At 38.7% G+C, this 26145-nt stretch overlaps 1 protein-coding gene across 1 annotated transcript in view; it reads right to left on the bottom strand.

Moving 5' to 3' along the window:
- The window catches only part of LOC125239617, a 97378-nt gene that overhangs the window by 63689 nt on the left and 7544 nt on the right, over positions 1-26145 (bottom strand). Inside the window, exons 3-14 of the mRNA XM_048147229.1 lie at positions 20888-21072; positions 19408-19538; positions 18757-18904; positions 17395-17560; positions 15498-15658; positions 12786-12939; positions 12067-12213; positions 11370-11549; positions 9496-9615; positions 3325-3517; positions 2234-2519; positions 640-797 (exon numbers count right to left, since the gene is read on the bottom strand). Coding sequence (XP_048003186.1) covers positions 640-797; positions 2234-2519; positions 3325-3517; positions 9496-9615; positions 11370-11549; positions 12067-12213; positions 12786-12939; positions 15498-15658; positions 17395-17560; positions 18757-18904; positions 19408-19538; positions 20888-21072 — 2029 coding nt within the window. The remainder of the gene's footprint in view (positions 1-639; positions 798-2233; positions 2520-3324; positions 3518-9495; positions 9616-11369; positions 11550-12066; positions 12214-12785; positions 12940-15497; positions 15659-17394; positions 17561-18756; positions 18905-19407; positions 19539-20887; positions 21073-26145) is intronic.

The following is a 26145-nucleotide window of genomic DNA, read 5'->3' as shown; positions in this document are numbered from 1 at the left end:
TTGATATAGTTCTTATTTTGAATACATTTGTCAGAATAGGCTACTAAACTCATATCGAATTTTGCAAAGTAAATGATTAGTATTTGACGTATTAAAACAATAATTCAGCAATTCCCGTCAACTTTGTACAATGACACGTCAGCAAATTTTAATTGATCCTATTTTGTTACCAACATTTAGTAATATAATTCGACTTTCGTGAGATATATACAGGATAATTGTTATAATTAAGAAAATATAGATACTAGAGAACCTTAATGACGAAATAAAACTTAATAAAATCTCAATTCATCAACAAAATCTTGGTAACAAAATAGGAATTAATAAAAACAAATTTAACTTTTCCCTTAATTTTTGTACAAACTTTTCGAGAACTGCTGAATTATAGATTTTGGGTATAAAAAGTGTATTTTGTCCAGGTACGTATTTTCGATGAAAAATTTGTGTAATTTTTTATTTATTTTGGCCACCGAACATGCTGTCAGCGATGTAGTGACGTTATCGAATTCGAACCTTACGCATGTCAAAACAATCACTGACTTATTGAACTTTATGCCTGCATACTTAAAAAGTCAGAAAATGTTGTTCGTTTCTATCACCGATAGCATCGCTTACTTTTGGTGGGAGAAGTGTCTTTACCTTTCGGGTCCTTGTCGATCATGTGAGGCAGATCTATGGTGTCAAACATGTCAACTATGTATTCACTGCGGCGGCCTCTTGACAGGTAACTTGACAGTATGTGGAGACATTTAGAACGGTCTGCAGAGGTCACTTTCGTTACGTAGTCCGCTATTTTTCTGTAAAGAAGGTATAATAGTAAAGTATTTTGTGACTTTTTAACCCACGACGCAAAAACGACAGGGTGTTATAAGTTTGACGTGTCTGTCTGTCTGTTTGTCTGTCTATCTGTGTGTGTGTGTATGTCTGTGGCATCGTATCTCCCGACCGGATGAACTGATTTAGTTTAGTATTTTTTTGTTTCAAAAATAAGTTTGACGTGTCTGTCTGTGTCTGTCTGTCTGTCTGTCCGTCCGTCCGTCCGTCCGTCCGTCCGTCTGTCTGTCTGTCTGTCTGTTTGTCTGTCTATCTGTCCGTGTGTGTGTGTCTGTCTGTGGCATCGTAGCTGCCGAACGGATGAACCGATTTCGATTTAGTTTTTTTTTTGTTTGTAAACTGAGTTAGTCGGGAGTGTTCTTAGCCACGTTTCATGAAAATCGGACCACTATGTCGCGGTCGGGGGTTTTTTCAAAATTTTAATTTTAGATTTTTGTGTATTTCGTTACAAACAGAAAATATTAAAATAAAAAAGGCAACGTTTTCAAAATCTGTCACGCAGGTCAGTGCGGGCAAGACCGGCATACTTTAAATAAAATAAATAAATAAATATTGGGGGACACCTTATACAGATCAACCTAGCCCAAAACTAAGCAAAGCTTCTACTATAGGTGCTAGTCGACTTTTTTTTTTCTTAGCCTATTGGAGTGTCCCACTGCTGGGCAAAGGCCTCTCCCCTAGCTCTCCATAATTCCCGATTCTCCGTTACTTCCGGCCAGTTGTTTAGGAAGTCGTCAAGGTCGTCCCGCCATCGTCACGATATACACTCATCATATTAGAAGAATAAAATGTTATATAAACTTCTCTGGATTTTGCCTAATTTCAGAGTTATAAGCATAGAGAACTTGACTGTTCTTAAAATAAAATATTTTATACCATTTACGAAATAAAGCATCAGATAATTGTAAGAAAAACATGGACAGAAGTTATTTTTAAATCCAATTTGTATTTAATAAGTCAGGTAGAAATATATAAAGTAACTGAATTGACCATGACGTCACTCAATTTCATATTAATATATTAGCAAGTCGTTCAAATTCGTTTTGACAGTTCTTAAAAAGAAGCTGATTTGACTAGGAGGCAAGTAGCCTATTAAAAAAAAACAATTACTTATTATTTCTCAGAACAAAACGCTGTTATCGGACATAATCTAACTATCCTCGTTGGTAGATATCAAACAATAATTAGTTACTATATGAAAAAAAAAGTATTTAAAAAAAAAAATATTTTATGTCTAAGTAGGTACCAGTTTTACGAATGACTTTTACTTTTTATGTGAAAATACATCCAAAAAAACTAAAAAAGTAATTCGCAACTCTCTATTCGTATTTTAATTTATCCCCACTCGCTTCGAATTCCTTATTTATCGCACTTGTATCGTAACGTACTGTTAACTTACCTAAATTCTTGTTCGCCACAGCACTCTGCACAGCCCAGGCTGGCATAATACAGCACGCGCACATAACTCGTGATAACACTGCACTTCTCCAGATACTTCCTAAACTCGCCCAGCGCCGGGCCCTTTTCAGCAGGAACGCCACACGCCATCGCCAGACCGAAGCATTCGGGAACGTGATCCGAGTCGAGTTTTGACACGATTTTGGATAAAAGTGTTGGTATGTATGTAGTTTTTGATATGGTTTTAATTATTTTGAATAAAGCTTTTTGTGTGTCGTGGTGTGGATCTAGAACAATGGAAAATGTATTTTTTTTATACTACGTCGGTGGCAAACAAGCATACGGTCCGCCTGCGCGTTGCCACCCCATTAGAAAATTGTACACTCCCTTTTGCTGTGTTAAAAACACAGTAAAAAGGAGTGCACAAGTTCCAAGGAGGGTTTGGGTTTCCGACGACTCAAAGGACAATAGACGGAACAAATTAGTTCCGTAAGTCCTCCCGTCGTCAGCACACCGCACCCTCGTTGAGCTCTGGCAGCCTTACTCACCGGCAGGAACACAACACTATGAGTAGGGTCTAGTGCTATTTAATGTATTTAATGTATGTGTTAATAATTAAAATTTAGTATTTCGAACGAATGGAATTGATTTAATTAAATTGCAAAACTTTAGTAAGACCATAGAGAATAAGTAAGAAAAGAGTTGTAACTGTAACTCTATACATTTGTAGTGACATCTAGCGTCATCCACGCGTCAATCACGCGTCAAATAGGGTAAATTATCAGTACTGCTACTTGTCAATAGAGGTCGCGACGAACGAAAAGTCTAATGCTCAACAATTTTTAGCTAATATTACAATAGTATTAATCAGTACTCTGTTTTCAATTCCTTCCGCTTGTAATATAAGTTGTAAACTGTTTTTTAATATTAACTTTTTGGCAAACGAGACACTGTTGACACTTAGTGTCGAGTACTGATAATTTACGCTATTTGACGCGTGACTGACGCTAGATGTTACTACAAATAACTTGCATTTACTGACGTATGGAGTTACAATTCTTTCCTTACTTATTCCTCTATGATAATACTAACCTTCATAATACGTCTCAAAGGTCTTCCACTCAACTCGTACACTCCCATACAACTCTAGCCACCCTTGCAGAGTCCTAAGCAAGCCGTCGAACACGGTCCTCCTTCGGTTCTCCATGCACGTGGTGATGAGGAGATGGGTGATGATGTTCAGGTCGCTGGTGATGGGTTCTTTCCAGGAGAGTATGGTATCGACCTGAAAACATATCATTAAGATTTTAAAGTTTAAAAAAACAACATTGCGTAAATTTAATTTGTTAACCTACTTGTAGCTGTATTATACCAAAGACATATATAACTCCGTATAGACAGATAAAGTCTGAGAAAAAAACGTACCTGGGCCATTTTTTTAAAGTTATCCACCCCACTTTTTGTAAAGTGGGTATTTTTTACGCGATTAATACACAGAATCGTGAGGTCTTTCGATCCTGATAGGAGAAAAAAAATGTCCAAATATTTCCATACATTTTTTCGAACCTTCCATTCCGTTACCGCCAGACAAAATGTATGAAGAAATGGTAACGGAATGGGAAAAAACCTTGGGACACTTATTTCTCCTATTAGAATTGAAAGAGCTCGCGATTCTGAGTGGAAACCACATAAAAAAATCCAAATAAAAAAAAAGTGGGGTGGGCAACTTTGAAAAAAAATGGCCCACCTCAGTACCATACAGAAAAATGTACGGTGGCCTAGATGGCATTACACCTTTGGGGTACGCTCAGCTCACAGACCAATACAACAAGACGGCCCTTACAGGGCGACTCGCGGTCACCAAGCATACGACAAATCAGGTTTATAAAAGTTTGAACGCGTGCGACACCGATCAGTAGCGCCCAAGTATACGACCCGCTAACAGTGTTCGTGTCCGCTCGGGAAAAAATCTTAAATAATCAAATTTGGTTGCAATCTGTAGTGTGTGTGGATTGAGTGAGCACCTTCCGAAAATAAAAAAAAATATGCTGATCATTTAGTAAAAGTTCTAAAACAATTGTAAAACGAATCTCTGAATTTGTAAAAAGATAAATCAAAAGATACAGCCATTAACATGTGCTCACTCAGTTCTCACAAACTACCAACGAAAACAGTGAATATATTCATTTAACATATAATATTTATATACTAACATTTAGTAAAAAATAGGCCAACCTACCTCTATAAATATTAGATCACCTAGTGACGTATTAAATTTTTTACAAATAGTTTCTTATGCTCACTCAATCCACACACTTTTGAAAAGCCGAATTTTGATGAAAAACATAAGATTTAGACCGCTATTATATGTGTATAGTTTAGTAAAAGTGAAATGGGAATTTGTAAAATACAAAACGAACCACTAACGTGTCAGGTTTTTTATAATAAATTTTTGTAAGTGCTCACTCAGTCCACACGTTTTGAGAAAGTTAAAAATGTAAATATCTTACGATTTGTAGCACCTAAGACACTCGAAAGTACTTCAACATTTAGTAAAAATTTTTACTAAATATCCACCATCTAATATTTTATATTCGTTGTCTGGTTTTAAAGATATTCAGATATTCAGACATAACTTTTCTCATACAAATGTATCAAGTAGGGTGACTACACTATGTCGGCTCCTGATTTTCCCCACCTTCCCATTGTCATATTGAGATTGGGGAGTTTCGTTCGTTCAATTTTGATAATATTAAACTAATACCATATTAATTATCCATCTGCAAACTGTTTTTAGGTTATGTTCTTGGCCTAGTGATGATGTGTATTGTGTAATTTTTATCGACGTCAGGATAATAACCATATCGACATGCATGCATTAAAAAGGACATGAATGATAATTGGTAAGAAACAAAGAATATAATACTTCACTAGTAAGAAACCAGAACCTGGTAATCTAATCGCGCTAACAGATGAGCGTACCGGATTTGTAAGTGGGAGCGAGAAATAGTTATTCTTTCTCGCTCCCACTTACAAATCCGGTAAACTATTATCAAAATTGAACGAAACTCCCCAATCTCAATATGACAATGGGAAGGTGGGGAAAATCAGGAGCCGACATAGTGTGGTCACCCTACTTGATACATTTGTATGAGAAAAGTTATGTCTGAATATCTTTAAAACCAGACAACGAATATAAAATATTAGATGGTGGATATTTAGTAAAAATTTTTACTAAATGTTGAAGTACTTTCGAGTGTCTTAGGTGCTACAAATCGTAAGATATTTACATTTTTAACTTTCTCAAAACGTGTGGACTGAGTGAGCACTTACAAAAATTTATTATAAAAAAACCTGACACGTTAGTGGTTCGTTTTGTATTTTACAAATTCCCATTTCACTTTTACTAAACTATACACATATAATAGCGGTCTAAATCTTATGTTTTTCATCAAAATTCGGCTTTTCAAAAGTGTGTGGATTGAGTGAGCATAAGAAACTATTTGTAAAAAATTTAATACGTCACTAGGTGATCTAATATTTATAGAGGTAGGTTGGCCTATTTTTTACTAAATGTTAGTATATAAATATTATATGTTAAATGAATATATTCACTGTTTTCGTTGGTAGTTTGTGAGAACTGAGTGAGCACATGTTAATGGCTGTATCTTTTGATTTATCTTTTTACAAATTCAGAGATTCGTTTTACAATTGTTTTAGAACTTTTACTAAATGATCAGCATATTTTTTTTTATTTTCGGAAGGTGCTCACTCAATCCACACACACGAAATGGGCCGAATTGTCAAAACTGAGGTTCAAAAGTTTTAAGCCTATGTCTAAGATGGCAGTCTATGCACTGTGATTACACATTTTACTGCGACAGTAACTCTCTATAATACTCGATCCTCTTTGATTATACTGTGAAAACGGAATAACGAACATGTGGGTGAATCAACTTTTCCTTGCCTGTTATTGCCATGGTTACGGTCCCCTGAGTCACGCTGGTTCTATGCAAAATTATTTTTGCACAAAACCCTTTCCTTAATTTGCCACTTACAAAATGGACTACATGCATGCTTAAATAGTTTTAATTGTTTTTCACGCCCTCTATCGTTAAGTTCCTTAAGGTGGCTCGCTTAGGTTACCCGAAGCTCAGGCTGCGTTAGATGGCGTTAATCTTCAAATTACCAGTCTTATTTTTTTTGTGGAGTCGTACAGGCATTTATATACTTTCAATTATGCTTCGCGAACATTTAATATTAAAATTGACGTATTACAACAAACATTCAACTTCTCATTGTAACATTAATCCCCTTAATGTAGATAAATTTACTATTTTACACTATTTCTAAGTACCACTCACACATACAAACAGTGTTTTTGTATTCCTTCTAGTCGATAATTTCACGCGGCGACAGCTTGTTTAAATAGCCTTGCGGTAAATACGTGCCATCGCATGATTTGCATGGAAGTACTGGGTTCGAATCCAGGACTGTTTCTCTTTTTTTTTTTTTAATACTACGTCGGTGGCAAATAAGCATACGGTCCGCCTAATGGAAAGCGGTCACCGTAACCTATGGACGCCTGCAACTCAAAGAGTGTCGCATGCGCGTTGCCGCCCCATTAGAAACTTGTACACTCCCCTTTGCTGCGTGTGCACAGCAAAAAGGAGTGTACAAGTTCAAAGGAGGGTTTGGGTTGCCGACGACTCAAAGGACAATAGACGGAACAAATTAGTTCCGTAAGTCCCACCCCACACCCTCGTTGAGCTCTGGCAGCCTTACTCACCGGCAGGAACACAACACTATGAGACACTATTTTTTGTTTTATTATTATACATAAATGTATATGTACTCGTACAGTAGTTACTGAGCGTTAACCACAAAAAAAATTAAAAACCTATTCTCTTACATGGTAATAATTTTTGGGTTCGTCGAACTCAGAATTTCTAACATAATTATCCTAATCTGATATTTTTAAAAATTCCATAAAAGTATAGATAAATTTTAGTTTCTAAACTACGATTCGAATGATTTTTTTTTCTAATTGTTTATTTTCGATGGAGCAAGGGTATTCAAATCGCTTTTGAAATCTTAAATTAGTAAATGAAAATGCAATAGTTAACTGAGTAACGTTAAGTATGCTTTAAAAACTCAAGTGGACTTTTTTTATCTAAGGAGTAATTTCGATAAAATATTATATTTAGCGAGGGTATTAAAAGTTGTGTTTTATATCTCAACTTAATAAATAGAAAATCAAAATGACAATAAAAATATCAATAGGTTCTCTAAGATAAAATTGATACCTTCGGCTCTCCATTCTTGCTCGGTCAATAAAAAATACGAAATTTATATCCAAAAAAATACAAAAAGTTAATAGAATCCTGGGAATCGAACGCACCTTCACGGCGTGACAGACGACTGTACACCAACGACGCCATTACATAACACGCTGTTCCCGACGAAATTGGGCTATACATATATAATTAATTAAATATAAATAATAATGTCAAATCCATACTAATATTACAAATGGGAAATGGTGTGTGTCTGTTTGTTTGTCCGTCTTTCACGGCAAAACCGGAGCGACGAATTGACGTGATTTTTTGATTCTACTTTTTGTCTCTTTCTTACGTGAGCGAAGCCGCGGTCAAAAGCTAGTTTATCAAAAGCGGTATAAAGCTGTATAAAGCGGTATAAAGCTGGTTACTCTATAATCTGAAGTGGAAGAATTCGTTGTTTCACCAAAGATAATGTGTGTTTGTTTGTTTGTCCGTCTTTCACGGCCAAACGGAGCGACGGATTGACATGTTTTTTAAGTGGAGATAGTTGAAGGGATGGAGAGTGACATATGCTACTTTTGTCTCTTTCTAACGCAAGCGAAGCCGCGGGCAAAAGCTAGTACAGCACGGGTAGCATGGTCGCGCGATAGACGATAATATATCAGGCCGTCCCTGTCGCACTATTAGTGAGTGCGATTATAGGGACGGCCAGATGTTTTATCATTTATCGCGCGACCATAATTGCCTGCCTGGACCAGATTATATTGATGATAATTATTATTTGTAACCATTTAGTTAATATTGTCTTCAGTTACCGCGATAGTTACTCATGAAATAAAAACTATGAAAACGGATTAAATCGCGTATAATGAGTTTAAAATTCATCCCAATGTTTCAAACACTTTACAGCGTTCGTGGTCAACGGGTGACTGAGGAAAAATTACAATGTGCAAAAGCTACCCATATTCTTGTATATAACCATTTAGTTGTTGAAGAAAAACATTCACACAACAATAACATAGGTCAACCAGCTCAGTAAATGCAATACTTTACTAATACTATGCCCACACTATGACCTATGTATAATGTATTATGACCAGACGTGTAATATTTTATTTTATCAACAAAGGCATAATAAAGGATTGTATTGTATTTTTGTATGAAAATAAAAAATAGGAAAGCAATATAGTAATAGTCAAATATTCCATTAAAAAAATAAAAAATACTTAATAAATCCATAAAAGTTCAAATGATTAAAAAAAACTTCGGATTCGAACCCACGATCTTCTGCATCATAGTCAGTCGTTTGACCAGGACGCCATTTCGATTTACATTAGCAGTGTCGAAATACACGATATGTATCTTTGTTGACAAAATGCGTCATTATTTCTGAGTCTGCTTGAGTTAACTAAACCAATATCTTTAAATAATTACTTGTCAAGAGCCAAATGTCACTGATGACAATGTCAACTAAAAATGCGCGAAATATGACGGCTCTGTGTCTGTACACAAAATTTGGCACGCACATTTACGTAAAATTAATAAAAAATTCACAAGGATTTGTCCATGATTTCTGTATGAAACAATGTATTTCATTCACTACCGCGACGACGGATAATGTATAGTAGATGTATGCGCATATTTTTATTTAGTTGTAGTGTGCGGTGACTAAATAAATGGTAGATGTTTTTTGTATGGAAAGCGAGCCACCTTAAACATATACTAAGTACATCGGATTCACTATTTACTTTGACTGAAAACACCGTGGGTGAGAGACTGGTAACCTGTCACTACAATGTCACAATTTCGTGTTATTTCAACCCCTTATTTGCTAAAAGTGTCACTGAAAGTTGAGTAGTTTTATGTGCTCTGCGTACCCCTTTATGGGATATAGGCGTGATTATATCTATGTATGTAAATACAAGTATAGTTTTTTTTTTTGTTTTTGTGCAATACAGTCTAAATAAATAAAATTACTTACAACATCCAAATGCAGCCCGTTCATACACTTCCCATTTTCCACGGAGGCGAGTACCGCGAGCAAACCCGGGAGCAGGACACTAGCGTGTGGCTTCAGCTCCTCTTTACAGTTGCAGATCACCTGGAAAACACTTATATTATCAACTAGCTTTTGCCAGCGACTTCGCTCGCGTTTAATTCGAAAATTGCGGAATGCACCATACAAACTTCCACCCCCCATTTTAAAGAAGTGGGGGTTTAGGAAGAGACAAAAAGTAGCCTATGTCACTCTCCATCCCTTCAACTATCTCCACTTAAAAAATCACGACAATTCGTCGCTCCGTTTTGCCGTGAAGGACGGACAAACAAAGAGACACACACTTTCCCATTTATAATATTAGTATGGATAATAAATAAATATTGAAGAAACACATTTTATAATATAACGTACCCTAGCCGAATCGCATTTCTGCGACGCTAAACGAAAACGAAACGCCGCGAAAGGTAGTCTGGCCCTGTCGCGCAAATACGCAAGAGCGATAGAGACAGATATCTACGAGCGTTTCGTTTCGTGAGCGTTTCGTGAGCGTTTAAGAAATAAAGAAAGAAAGAAAAGACGTGTATTCAGTACAGCACACATACACAGGAAAATATGGTGAAATAAAAAAAAATAAAGAAATCATAAAAGCAAACACACAAAAATATCCTAAGAAAATTATATACACACAAACAAAAAATTACACTTGTGTGTCCAGCAATGTGTGCAGTAGAAAAAAGGCTTTGAGTCAGCATGTTGTTTTTTTTTTTATGGGATAGGAGGCAAACGAGCAGACAGGTCGCCTGATGGTAACACCCGAAACACCAGAGGTGTTGGAGGTGCGTTGCCGGCCTTTAAGATGGGTGTACGCTCTTTTCTTGAAGATTTGAAGGTCGTATCGGTCTGGAAATTCATTCGGATACGTACCCCGGGCTAGTAGCCATTTTTAGGTCCAAAGAACACCACAGTGACGCCATAGTCAGGACCCATGTGGCGTGGTAACACTAAACGCCACGTATAGGTGCTAACAAATTAGTCAAGGATATTTTAAGAGATAATACAATACACAATACAATACTCTTTATTGCACACCTTGATAAAATACAACAATACAAAACAAGAAAGAAACACGAACAAAGGTAAACAACAGGGGGTCTTATCGCTAAAGAGCGATTTCTTCCAGACAACCTTAAGGTAGCGGAAAATGATAAATTTACATAATGCCAGTAGGTGTCAGCAAATTCGAAGAAATAAACTTATCGCACAATATAGGCAAAAAAAATTAACATACATAAACATACATATATAAAGATAAATAACTAAACGCATAAATATATAAATAAAATATATACAAATAAATACACATATAACAGTACCAGGTTATTTAGAAGGAGTAGTCAGACAAAAATATTACGGAAGAGATAAAAAATGGAGTTTAAGTAGTCTCTTGAAAGAGTTAGGAGACTGAGCACGTCTTATGTCATGAGGTAGGGAATTCCAAAGAAAATTACATTAAAACAATTAACTTTTAACTATAATTAAGGACACTTTGTATAACATTTTTTTGTTTTCATTTTCCGAACAAAAAAAAATTATAATTAATTTTTAAAATAATCACCCCTATTATGTACCTGTCAAGAGGTTTAACACTGTCTGTCGTGTCACGTCAAAAGTACTTATGTCTAGAGAGGTCTCATTTAATCATCTTATTAACAGGGTGTTTTAACGTGGCAAATTTCTTTCCTATTTTTCTCCATGATGTTTCATACTTAAATGTACTTCGAGAGCCGAGTACTATCAGCTGTAAAAATATCCGTGACTAATTTGTTAGCACCTTATATTTTGAACGTTAACTGTACCTGAGCTAGCAGCCATTTAAGGTTATTTCCAGAAGTCCCGGCCAGTAAAGACGCCAGGCAACGCCACAGTGACGCCAGCGTCGACACGCCAGCCGCGTGATGCAGTAACGCCGTCAGCGTCGCGGCGCAAGCGTGAGAATTCAGTGGCGTTTCCAAGAGGGATATGTCTTGTACTTCCAACTGTCGAAAAATGATTTATTAAGACTTTAATTCGTTTTTTTACTATAATTAGGAAGGTAAGCGATCTTTATGAAAGAAGAACTGGAAAATTTTCAGTCGAGGTGTAAGTTCCACATTTTCGTTTATTTTCTTATATCGCAGGTATATAGTTCTTCCCCTGTGTTATCGACTTTTGAATGCTGTTTTAAATAGAAATGTCGATTTTTTTAATACCACTCCGTTGTAAAAAGGGCATGCAGTCGGTTACATTGTAAGCAGTCACCGTAGCCTATGAACGCTTGCAATTCTAAGATTTGATTAATTACTCTATAGATTGGTTCATGGTTGACAATCAATTAATCCCCAGTCATTGAGTTCTTACTTTACACTGTAAGGTTTCTTGAAAAAAAAAGCAAGTTTTCCGCCTAATGGTAAGCACTCAATGTAACCTATGGTCGCTGGCAGCTGGCACCATGAGTTTTTGTTCATAAGTTTTTTTTATTTTATTTTCAAAAAGGTTAAATGAATAAAAACATACTTGTTCCTCCTCACTGGAGTGCAAATCGAAGAGCATGGGGTCTTCAGAGAGAGTGCGAAGGAAGATGCGCGAACGCTGCGTGTGTGAGCGAGATAGCATGTTGGGCTCGAGAGGGACCGCTACTGCGATAGATTTGGTGCGTTGCATCTAAAAAAAGAACATAAAATTTGAAAAGTTTTGATACGTTTTTTATTACTATAAAAAAAATGGGCTTACTCTTGGCCACAGACTAGCCAAAGGCAAAGACGTGGCCTACGATGGAGTGAGCTCGCCCAGAAGATGCCTGTTCACTCTTGATTTGAAGGTTGCCGGGTTATATGAGCTCGGAATTATAGCACAGAATATATAATAGTACAAGTACAGAAGGCTCACTCCTTTGATGTTCACAAAATTCCGCCATTCTAAATTCTTACCTACATTACAAACGGACATTGAATTTTATTGCACCGCGCGAAGGTCGTCACCAGTGAATGGGCCGCGAACTCGCGGCCGTTCGCGGCCGCCGACATGAACTTGTAGCGCAGCGATAGAATGGCGGAGTGAACCGCCCCTGATTATAGCCGCCGGCAAGGTAATTGCACTCCTTGGCAGAGCGCATAAGAAAAGAAGAAGCAATGCGCAAGACATTAGACATTTCACAACTTAAGGGTTCTAGTGTAATTTGCATTTAAGGGTTAATAACTGACAGGTTGTCACTGTCAAACTATACTCATACTCACCCAGCTATTACGAATAGGTAGTATATATTCCTCCTTGTCATCAACTATTTTCTGCAAAGCGTCTGTACTTAGTAGTTGCTCGTAGAGAGGCGCCGGCGGACGCCGTCGACAGATCGCAGCACACATCACGTTGTAGATAAGGCATTGGAGCTTTCTGTACAAAAAACAAGACTTAATCTTTATTTCAAACTACATTTTAGGCAGATTAAAATAAACAGGCCGTCCTTTGCATATGTTGCAAGTATAGGGTTCCTCAACCTTGTTACTTATTTTTCTCGGAAACCACAACAGATATCAAGAAGCTATTTCGACAGTAGCCCTGCGTATGAACGATAGATTAAATACATAGCAAAAAATATAGTTCCGTACATAATTATATTTACCTGTACATAGTACTGTGGGGGCATCCATTAATCGCGTCATACGTTTTTGGCCTATTTTAGACCCCCCCCTCCCCCATGGTGATCTTTGGTGATATTTTCAGGACCCCCTCCCCCCCCCGGCCGATATGACGTGTAATTTTTTGACAACTTAAGTAGATTTTTTTCGAATACATGAATCAACGAATCAACCAAATCTTGGCACTAAAAATGGCGCGAAATTCAAATTTTCTTAGGGAATCAAACCTTCGCCCTTAGCTTATCTTATCTTAAATCTGCGGGGGCCCTTCCGGATACACTACCCCCTACGATCCTAAGATCCTTCAGCTATTCAAGAGCTTCTCGACCATCTCCACGTATCGGATGATGAGGCTCATGGGTAGCTCTCTGAAGTCCTTTGGTACCAGGTAGCCTGCTCCAAAGTTCTTCATTCTTTGTCTGGCGAGGGCGTGACATTCACACATTAGATGTCTGACGGTCTCTTCCTCTCCTCCACACATGCGACAATCCGTGTTGTCAGCGTGTCCCATCTTGGCCAAGATTCCTTTGACCCCGTAATGGCCTGTGAACACCCCCGTTATAATTTGGAGTTGTCTTTTGCCTAGCTTTCCTAGCTTTTTGCTCCATCCAGAGTCAACCCTCCGCATAAAGAGCTTTGAATGCTTCAGATTTACCAGGGCATCCCACTCTTTTTGGTGATTAGCCTTTGTTCGGTCTTTCATAGATCCGGCCTTGGCAAGTTCATCAGCATTTTCATTGCCAATGAAGCCTTCGTGTCCCGGTATCCATACCAGTTCCACCTTGTTTTGCCTTCCAAGCTTGTTAAGAGCTTGGATGCCGAGAACATTCGCCCTTACATCTTTAATAAATTTTAAAGTGTTATGGCTCGTCGATGATTCCGCCAACAACGTCAAGGTTTAGGAAGGGACAGGTTTTATGAAGACAATTAGCCATTGAGCCCAACATTTGTGAAATTTGTCGCCTTTTTAACCGCCGCCCAAATCTCAATTCGTCTGTTTTTTTTAATGTTTGTTATTTGATATCTACTCATTATTGGACCGATTTTGAATTTTTTTTTTGACTGAATGTATATACACGATCTCCAAGCATACAACTGGAGGGACGTCGCTAAGGATCGGGATGATTGGCGTACACTCGTGTCGGAGGCCAAGACTCATTTTGGGTCGCTGCGCCAATAAGTAGTAATAGTAGTAGAATGTATATACATACATATAGTGATTTTTGTGTTTTTATGAGAACAGCATGCATTTATGTCCAGAAGAGTGACATTTGATGCAGTGGAACTGCTGATGATGATCAGAACTGAACTCCTCAAATCTCAACGGCACACTTATAGTGACTTTGTTATTTTTATAAGAACAGTATAGAACAGTGACATTTGGTGCAGTAGAACTACTGATGATGAGCAGAACGGAACTCCTCAACGACGCGTAGCTCATGTTAGGAGATTTATTTTCTTCGTTATGTTCGTTCAGAATGTTGGATTTTCATGTCACATTTTGGACCAGCTCAAAATCTAGTGAAGGGTATAGTTTAAAAAAATACACATTTCTACATAATCCAACATTCGCAAGTTTCTTTCACCAGAAACCCAAAAGCGGCGTTTTTTTCTTAACAAAATATTTAGTGCCATGATGGTTGACCGTCCGTCTATAAGTAGGTATACGTGATGAGGGCAAACTAAAAAAAATCTTTGAAAATAATAACCGTTTTGCACCCAGCTGCTCTTTGCACTGCACAACGCAAGTGCCAACTGCGAGGCAATTACGGCGCATGAATTTTTAAAACTCAGCTCAGGTTTTGACAGTCTGGTTATGTTAAAGTTGATATATTAAAAAAATTGCTCAGAAATATGATTTTTTGTTTACTAACTATAACACAGTGTATCACACAGGAACAAAAAAATACACGTGATATGTTCCTGACCCCCCCACCCCCATGGTGATATTTGGTGATTTTTCTATGACCCCCTCCCCCCTATACAGTATGACGCGATTAATGGACGCCCCCTGTACAGTGTATATAGCTCTAAGGTGATGGCATAATTTGCATGTTTCCTTCACTAGGTGCCATGGTGTAGCATTACTGTATAAAACTGATGCTGATTCTAATGATAGACTACAAAACTATGTTAGACTATAAGACCAACAGTAAGAACTTACAGATATTGCAGGTATATGGTTCCTCAACTTTGTTACTGACTTATCTCGGAAACCACAACGATATCAAGATTTTATTTCGACAGTAGCCCTTCGTATAAACGGTAGATTAAATACATAGCAAACATATACAGTTTCAAACCTATATTTACCTGTACATAGTATAAAGTTGATCATCTGGTAAGGGACAGTGTAAATTATCCCTAAGGTGATGGCATAGTTTGCATGTTTCCCTCACTAGGTGCCAGGGTGTAGCATTAGTAGTCGCACTGTATAGAACTGATGCTGGCGATTCTAAAGATGACGTTGGTAGCTAAAATCACACAATTAATTAAGGTTTATTACACTTCTAATTTGATAAATTATTGAAAAACGAACACAGAAATGAAATATTTTAAATAATAATCTAACCACCAAATTAACATTTTGAAAAAACCCCCGACCGCAACATGATGGGCCGATTTTCATGAAACATGGCTAAAAACTCCCGACTAACTCAGCTTTCAAACGAAAAAAAACTAAATCCAAATCGGTTCATCCGTTCGGGAGCTACAATGCCACAGACAGACACACACAGACAGACTGACACGTCAAACTTATAGCCCATTTAAAGTAATAATAAAATTATATAAAAAAAATAATAAACACTCTCAATTCTTATATTGACCGGGATATAGACCGTGATTACCGTGAAAACCGGTGAAGTCGGAATTGAACAAACGTAGTGACACTGTGAGTGCAGTGTGTTTGGATAGACCATCGAGTGTGAACGCGACCAGTGGTAACGCTGAAAGTGAACGCAGCCGACGCGCGCGAAGGAGGGTAGATCGCGTGCTGTCTATGCAACTTTAACATCCACCCGCCTTCGTCATTTTTCCGTGATCATGATGCATGCAACTGCGTCGAAATATCGGGAGCTCGACAGAAATCAAAAAGGTAATCACGGTCTATATCCCGGTCAATATAAGGCTGCTTTCAAAAAAAACGTCAAAAGAATGTAAAATTGATAGTTTTAGTCGGTGAAATACTACACTTTCCGTTATCCAATAGATTTATTTAATTCAAGTTCCAGTTAGAGCATCTTATTATCTCGATTTTTATAAGACTGGATTTTTGAAAACTAACTCACTAAATTAATTATGAATTTTTCTCTAATGCACGTTTAGAAAAACGCACGTATAGAGCTGAATCAGTCGATCTTATTTGTAAAATTTGGACAATTTTGAATATTAAAACGGGTAAATTTATAATTCGTATATCCTGTACCACAATCATTTCAGACTAGATTTTTATTTTAAGTTTTTGAAAAAGAGTAAACTAGCCTAAGGCGAATTCAATTTTTTCAGAAATTACCTAAAATTAAGTGACAATTTCTTTGAAAATCTACATCACATAGAAGTAAGTTTTGTACTAAATTAATCTGCAACGTTTACTTAAATTGCTGTTATGCCTTAGTGATTATAAATTGCTATTATTGATTTTTGCCAATTTTTTGAAAACGAGCCTTCTCCGGTACAACTATTACCACTTTTGGACATTTTCTCATATTTTGTTAGACCAAGTAGAAAAAGTCCTATAATGTGATATATATTTATAAACTACTCGCAAAGCCCTTTAATTTGACACCACACACGGTATGATCGAGCGCTCGGTTGCGATTTCACTATTTTTAACACGAAAGCCCTCATAAGTCTAATGAAAATAACCGTGACTCATTCAAAACTCTTACTCTCAATGCTGCTACTAAAGATATGAATTAACTCTGCGCTAAATCACATAATAAATTTTTCAGATTATCCATACTAATATTATAAACGGGAAAGTGTGTGTGTCTGTTTGTTTGTCCGTCTTTCACGGCAAAACGGAGCGACGAATTGACGTAATGCTTTAAGTGGAGATAGTTGAAGGGATGGAGAGTGACATAGCCTACCTTTTGAGTCCTTCCAACCCCCCACTTTTCTAAAATGGGTGGTGTAAGTTTGTATTGAGCAATTTTCGAACTTAAAGCGAGCGAAACCGCGGGCAGAAGCTAGTAAATAACAAGTTTACCTTTTCAAACGCGACCAGCAACAAACACAGGCTGACCAAGTATTCCTCCCAACTTTTTTTGTAGCTAGGATGCGTCGGGTCGCCTTTGGGTCTCTTCTTTAGATTACCCAGGATCCGGTCTAGGATTGACGCTAGGAATCTCTCGCATGTGTCCGTTGACGAGTGTCTGGGGAATAAAAGTATAAATAAATAAATCATCCCCGCCCGTCAAATCATCCTTGCCCGTGTGGTGACGGGTTAAGAATTTCACCACCCCCTTTGTTCCCGTGGGTGTCGTAGAAGGCGACTGTGGGATATGGGTTAAATTGTGGCGTAGGCGAGAGGCTGGCAACCTGTCACTGCAATGTCACAGTTTCGTTTTCTTTCAACCCCTTATTTGTCAAGAATGGCACTGAAACCTGAGTAGTTTCATGTGCTCTGCCTACCCCTTCATGGGACACAGGCGTGATTGTATGTATGTATGTAAATAAATCATCATCAGCCTATCGCAGTCCACTGCTGGACATAGGCCTCCCCAATTTCACGCCACCGTTTCCGATCTTCGGCTGCTCGCATCCAGCTGCTGCCAGCCATCCCGCGCAAATCGTCGCTCCACCTAACCTGAGGGCGTCCTACCATAAACATAAACACAAATACATACATAAAAATGTTTATATTAATAAAAGATCAATTTTACTTACTCTACCAAGTCTTTACATTTTGGAAATAGGTATGTATGTCAGAAAAAATATGCATCTATTCAAAAAGCTACCGAATAAAAGACAAAAATACAAACTTGATCTTCCGGCGCCAACACTTGAAATATACCGGAAAAGCCCTCAATATGCAGCCGTTAAATTGTATATCACATACCAAGTTACATAAAGGCAGAGGAAATGCAGAAAAAGCATATTATTCAGTTACAGATTTTCTGAATATTTAATAACACAGTGCCTATTATCTCATTTCCAAAACCTATTGTTAAGTGTATTTTATACTAACATAATTTAATAATTAATTAAACTTAGCTTAAGGAAATGTTTGCTATACCCTTATATAGGGTCCATGAGAGACTGCATGTATTACCTAATTGTAACATTTTTTGTATATTTACCATGGTGCAATAAATATTGATTGATTGATTGATTGATAAATATTGATTAGATTGCTGGATTTGATTTAGTCTGATGTTTCATAGTCAGTATTTTGTTCGTGTTGGTGTGGTGAAAAAATTTGTGTTTCACTCGGTGGCAAAGTTAGTGTTCTCGCTACGCTCGCGGTTCAAGATTGGAATCTTTTGCTTGCTCGGGTATCAATATTGGCACGTGCGGTTAAACAACAACTTTGCCCCCTTGTAAAACAAATAACTATTAAATATCATACCTCAGTAATGGCACTAAGACGCGTTCGCAGGCCCTCTCGGGTTGACATTTGTGGAACAGCGTTCTACATAGTTCGAGATTGTTCCGTTTGGCTGCAGCGGCCACGCAGGTTTCTAAGGCGGTGTCCCACCATCCGGTACTCATGTCGTCTAGAAAATAAATATAGATTAATCTCTTTCGCAACCAAGCCAAATCTTTAGAGACTTAATACAAAAAAAAATAAAAAATAAACAACATAGTGGACCGATTTTCATGAAACATAGCTAAGAACACTCCCGACTAACTCAGCTTTCAAACAAAAAACTAAACTAAACACTTTTTTTTCCTTTAGGAGCGATTATTTCCGAAAATATTAATATTATCAAAAAACGATCTTAGTAAACCCTTATTCATTTTTAAATACCTAATAAAATAATAAAAATATCAGCCCCCACTTTACATGTAGGGGGGGGGGGTACCCTAATAAAACATTGTTTTCCATTTTTTATTTTTGCACTTTGTTGGCGTGATTGATATACATATTGCTACCAAATTTCAGCTTTCTAGTGTTAACGGTTACTGAGATTATCCGCGGACGGACGGACGGACAGACAGACATGGCGAAACTATAAGGGTTCCTAGTTGGCTACGGAACCCTAAAAAGCGGACTTACTGCCAGCAAGAGCAGCGATGGTCGGCAGTAAGGCATCAGGCCGCATTGCTGTCGCTTCTAACAGCGCGGGCCGAAGCTCTCTTAAACGAGCCGGGAATAATGATGCCACTGAGGACTTCACTTCTGGTAGGCTGTAAACGAAAGAAAAAAACATATTTATGGCAACTATACTCTGGTATACCTACTTTGTCAATTATATCCTCCGTGTACAAATTATGGATTGAGCTGGAACGAGGCCAAGGCGGTGGCTCAAGATAGAAAGGCGTGGAAGGATCTTATGGAGGCCCTATGCACCTATCGGGTGCCTTAGGAGTCTTACAACATACAACAACATCATGTACAAATTATCCATACCACAGAATATATAATAGTACAAGTACAGAAGGCCCACTGCTTTGATGTTCACGAAATGCCGCCTTTTAAATGCCTACAAAATTCTAACAAAGAAACGAGCCGCACGTGCGCAGCGTCGGGCGATAGGGTTGCCTATATGGATTAAAACGAATTAATTTTCAGATAAAATGTTACACTATATATTCAAGTCTTGGGTACTTTCTAGGTATGTATATAGTATTTATATATTTTGTTTAAGCCTTCAGCATCACAAGCCTTATTGGACTCTTCCGTGGGACTTAATCAATAAGATCTGTGTAAGTTTGTCCAATTTTATTCATGATGTCTATTTAACTAAGCATTATTAGCCATTCCACACGTGGACATCGCATAATGAACCCTAAAAAAAATTCGCGACGTAATGTAACAATAGAAAGTGCAAACGTGCGTTCCGTGAGAACGCGCGCCACCCCTGATTAGGCCGCGAACTCGCGGCCGCCAGCATGTACTTGTAGCGTGGCGATAGAATCGCGGAGTGAGCCGCCCCTGTCCATACTTAATATTATAAATGGAAAAGTGTGTGTATCTGTTTGTTCGTGGAGTGGAGATAGTCGAATGTATGGAAAGTGACATAGGCTTTTTTCTTTGAACCCCTTTTTGCCAAGAATGGCACTGAAACTTTAGTGCTCTGCCTACCCCTTTACGGGATACAGGCGTGATTATATGTATGTTATAGGATCGCTCGTGCGTCTGTCTGTCTGACTCTGTCCATCCGTCTTTCACAGCCTCTTTTTAATGAATAACCTAACCACAAAATTAAAATTTTGAAAAAACCCCCGACCGCGACCTAGTGGACCGATTTTCATGAAACATGGCTAAGAACACTCCCGACTAACTCAGCTTTCAGACAAAAAAAAACTAAATCTAAATCGGTTCATCCGTTCGGGATCTACGATGCCAGACAGACACACACACAGACAGACAAACAGACAGACAGACAGACGGACAGACAGACAGACAGACAGACAGACAGACACGTCAAACTTATAACACCCCGTCGTTTTTGCGTCGGGGGTTAAAAAGTGTACATGATTTCATTAAAAAGATTACATTATTTTCTAAAAACAGTTTAGTTTAAAATACTAACTTAAACGCCTCCTCCGGTAATAAACACAAGAGTTTCGCCCGTTCATCGAGCGACGCTTGCGAGCATACGACCCGCGTAGCCCACTGTAGCGGGTTCGAGTCCGGCCTCGGTCCCAGGCACTGCAGGTTGGCTAGTAGACAGTGCTTTTGGACGAAGGTGGCGTGTGTTTCGTATATCGGCCAGAGCTGTAAGAAAATGTGTAGTGAAATGTAAGCTGCAGAGTAAATATAGTCACATATTACCATATTTCATAGTCTATAGAGATGGGCCGAATATTCTGTATTCGGCAAATTCGGCAAGTTTTTCAACATTACGATACAAGTGCGGAAAATAGGGAGTTCGAAACGGGTGGCGATAACTTAAAACACGATCGAAGGGAGTTGTAGATGACAGAACCTAGGAGAAAGACTTAAAACTAATACTTACCTATACTTATATCTATACATACCTTTTTTACTTACCTATTCTGTATTTTTGTTGTACTCCTTATATAAATAAATATGTATTACTTATGGTATAGTGAGCGCGAGCGATATGTCCTACTATATATACATAGATGCATACGTACCTGTACCGAACTCGAATCAGTTGCTAACTGAGCACTGTCACACATGCACGCTGTCCCTCGCGACCGCTACCTATTGTTACTTTCATTTCGTAAACTAGTGTTTTTATTCTGCTACTGTTCTACCCTGTACCCCTACTCACCGTCTACAGTCTACAAAGTGGTCTTCGAGCCGGATCAAGGATTTACCTGATCGCCGCGCAAGATGGCGAGTACCCGCAGAAAGCTAAAAAGAGAACGTGAAAAGCAGGAACGCGAACTGGAACAGGCGGAAATAGAGGAAAGTGATGTGAAGCAACTCACTAAGGAGTCCACTGATGAAGACTCGAAGAAAAAAGTCAAGGAATGCGACAAGACTTACGTAGCACCTGATCCAGGAGAGGGTACTTCAAAAATGTTTTTGGACCCGGCTGATAAAGAGCCTCACCACCCGTCCGGTTCGCGCAGTAGCAATCGCTCGAAGTCTGCATCATTTAAGAGTACATTAGTGGATGAACGCAAACAATTAAAAATAAGAGCTGCAGAGGAATTAGCTCGCATACAGTCTGAATTGGTTCAGAAAAAGCTAGCGGCAGATCTAGCAGCCTTGGAAGAAAAATACAGTCACATATCGTCGTCGAAGTCAAGTGAAAAGAAGAATAATGGAAGTGAGATTGAGAAGTGGATCGACCAAGGTCAACAAGTGCTTCAACGTGCTCGCGAGGAGGGTGACGTCACCGGCCGCCCGCCGGCGCTAGCCGCCAATGATGCAGAAGCCACCGTGTCTATGCTGGCACACGCCCTTAAGGATCTCACAGCTTCCACCTGCAAACAAAACAATAATTTAATTAGTCGTTTGAGTACACCACGAGAGTTACCTACCTTTTCTGGTGACGCCCTGGAGTGGCTAAACTTCAAACAATCCTTTGATGAGTCCACAGAACTCTGTAACTACAGCGCGAAGGAGAACATGTGGCGCTTGAGGAAGTGCCTCGTCGGAGCGGCACGAGAGGCAGTAGCGGCGCTACTCACGAGTGGTTCGTCGCCCGACACCATCATGGCAACCCTTCAGCTACAATTTGGAAACCCAGAACTGATTATAAATAAAATCATGAATGATATCAAGAAAATACCTACATTGCCTCAAGACTATATTGGGGACATAGTGAAATTTTCAATAAAAATTAAAAATTTCATGGCAGCAGTAAAAACGCTCAACCGAAACGAGTACCTAAAAGGCGTCAGTGTTTGTACGGTCGTCTTATCTAAGTTACCTACTGCTCTGCTAACTAAGTGGTCTGACTATTATTATAAACATAAGGATATAAATGTTGACGTCAAGCTGACCAAGTTGGAATTATTATCGCAGTTCCTCTCAGAAGAAGTTACAAAAATTACCGAGTCTGGCATTGGTCTACTAAACATGAAGCAAATAAATAATAGTGCTGATAAAAGTTCATTCAAACAACATGCAATATGTGCTACAAGTCAACAAACGGAAAGGTGCAAGTTTTGCAAGTTATCCCCTCACAGCCTAATAAAGTGTAGACTATTTAAAAAGTCATTACGCAAAGAGCGTTGGAACTTTGTGAGAAACAACGGAATTTGTTTTAAATGCTTATCAGCTGATCATGACAAGGAAACGTGCCAAGCGCCGATGTGCGACAAGGACGGCTGCGCGCAGCCACACCATGCACTGCTCCATTATCCTATCAACAAACAAGCCCCCAAGCAAGTTCACGCCGTGGATGTTATCTCTGAAGACAAGGACGAGGATGATGATGATGATGACTCTCACTCCTCACAGCCAGAAAGTGAGCCCGCGTCTGAGAGAAGTATCGTTGCAAGTGTTAGTGATATCAACAGCAAAGTACTTTTAAAAGTTGTCCGTGTCAATGTTCACGGTCCTAAAGGCATGATCACAACGCACGCCTTTTTAGACGATGGTGCAGCAATATCATTAATTTCGGACAAAGTGGTAAATCAAGTGGGGTTAGTTGGAAAGACTCGAAATATATGTTTACGTGGTGCCTGGAAGTCTGGAGAAATTTGGTGCAAATCTGAAATAGTGGACTTAAAAATATCAAACATGGACAATAAAAGTTTTAAATTACGTGCGCGAAAAATGTCAGAACTGAATATACCTGTGCAAAAACTATCAAAACTAAATATTCAAAACTATGAACACTTGAGTGAATTAAATAATCAACATTTTGTGAACGCGGATGTGAAACCGGAACTATTGATCGGACAAGATTATTATCACCTAATTATGCCTCGAAAAATAATTTCGCGTAAGTGGAACGATCCTTGTGCTACATTGACTGTATTAGGATGGTGTGTGCACGGCCCTACAAATCAAACCTCGCCTAGGCAGCGCCAGCGCACTGCAAGCGACGTCCTGTTCGTGTCACACTCACCTGCGCGTGCGCATCGTTCTCGCTCGCTCCCTCCCGCCGGCCGCCTTAGCTGTGATAACAGCGGTGCGCGCGCCCGGCCCGCCGCCCCTGCAAGCACATGCGCGTCAGCTGTGTTGCCACCGGCCGAGCAAACCTGTTTTGATGAATCTGCAGTCTTATTTATTGATGCGAACGAGCCTACTGATAATTACAACGCAGATGTGTTATTGCACGAAACGGTGAGAAATTATTTTAACTTGGAAAGTGTCGGCGTAACTGCAAAAAAGCGGGAAAATAAAGAAGAACAACAGGCGATTTCTATTTTAAATGATACGGCAAAGTTAAAAAATGGCAGATGGGAGGTGGGGCTTCCCTGGAAAAATGAAGAAAAATTAGTGGAATCTTACTCGACTGCGGAAAAAAGATTAAAATCTGTTGAGAAGCGATTGCGAAATGACGGAGAATATGCTTCACGATACCGCGAGCGAATAAGACATTTATTTGAAAATGACTACGCGAGAGAAGTAAGACCCGACGAAAATGGGAACAGAATTTGGGTAATTCCCCATTTTGGGGTAGACAATCCCAGAAAGAAGAAATTGAGATTAGTCTTTGACTGTGCTAGTATTTCTCACGGAAAAAGTCTAAATGATTATTTACTTCAAGGCCCTGACTTATTAAATTCACTTTATGGGATTATGTTACGTTTCAGAGAAAACCCCATAGGAATAACGGGGGACATACGTGACATGTTTCTAAGAATTAAAATACGAAAAGAAGACCAAAACGCCCTCCGTTTTTTATGGCGAGATAATCAAGGTCAACCGATAAAACAATATGTTATGACGTCACTTTTATTTGGAGGAAATTGTAGCCCGTTCATTGCACAATTTATAAGAGATAAGAACGCTCAACAGTTCATCGAAACGAAGCCTAACGCCGTCCGTGCTATCATGCATAGTCATTACGTAGACGATTTCATAGACTCGCTGTCCACAGAAAGCGAAGCGATAAATATCATTGACGATGTTTCAACGGTGCATAAATTCGGTGGATTTGATATACGTGGCTGGACAAGTAACAATAAAAATGTTTTGTTACACTTACCTAAAGACCAATTAAGTACTAACGGAGAAAGTTTGCTGGTAGATGGCGAAAATAAAACTCAGCGAACCTTGGGCTTGTTATGGGACCCATCGCACGATACCTTGGCAGTTGATGTGTCTTTTAAAAACATATCTGAAGATATTCTGGAATTCAAGAAAACGCCGACTAAGCGAGAAATTTTACGCATTACTATGTCAATTTATGATATATTTGGTATATTAGCACCTGTAACAATAAAAGGAAAAATATTATTGAAGTCCATCTGGAAGACCGCCCTATCCTGGGACGAAAAAATATCTGAGGAGCTATTTATTGAATTTAAACAATGGATTACCGACCTTAAGAGTGTTGTGCATCTCAACATACCTAGATGGTATTTTTCTGCGTCTGTGAATTTCGTAAAGAGTGCGAAAGAGATAACTAGCGTTCTGGAACTTCACTTGTTTTGTGACGCAGCGCCAACCGCCTTCGCAGCCGTCGCATACTGGAGACTTGTGAAAGATAACGGAGATGTGTGCGTGTCCCTTATCGCCTGCAAAAATAAAATATCATCAATGAAACGATTATCTATACCGCGCTCGGAATTAGAAAGCGCATTGATGGCGGCGCGTTTAGCTAAAACTATAAAGGAGCAACATCGTATAAAAAGCGACCGGACGTACTTCTGGACTGATTCTTCTTGTGTTTTGCACTGGATTAGAAACCATAGTCGCAATTATAAGGAATATATCGCTAACAGACTTGGAGAAATCGACGAACTTACCAGTTCCCTGGAATGGCGCTACGTACCTACACACCTGAATATTGCTGACATAGCTACAAAGAAAACACAGTATATGTTACGCGCTGATTGCGAGTGGTTTAAAGGACCTACATTTTTATATAACAAAGAAGATCAATGGCCGAAAGATATTTTGACTCCAGGTATAAATCAAGATGACCTTGAGATCGCATTGATGGTGCAGCCGGAGCCTATAAACCTCGACATTCCTGATCCTGAGAGGTTTTTCTCGTGGATACGGCTCGTGCGCGCTACCGCTGCAGTTCTGAAATTTATAAATAAGATGAAAGGTTTAGATACCTGCGAAAGTACCGTACTAGCACGCGCAGAATGCCTAATATTGAGATACTCACAGATACAGTCGTTCGGTGTGGAGATAGCCTTACTAGCTAAAGAGAAGACTTTAAATAAAAATAGCTTACCTGTA

The sequence above is a fragment of the Leguminivora glycinivorella genome, chromosome 26 (genome assembly GCF_023078275.1).
Source record: "Leguminivora glycinivorella isolate SPB_JAAS2020 chromosome 26, LegGlyc_1.1, whole genome shotgun sequence".
Lineage (NCBI taxonomy): Eukaryota > Metazoa > Arthropoda > Insecta > Lepidoptera > Tortricidae > Leguminivora > Leguminivora glycinivorella.
This window is presented reverse-complemented; position numbering and strand designations above follow the sequence as displayed.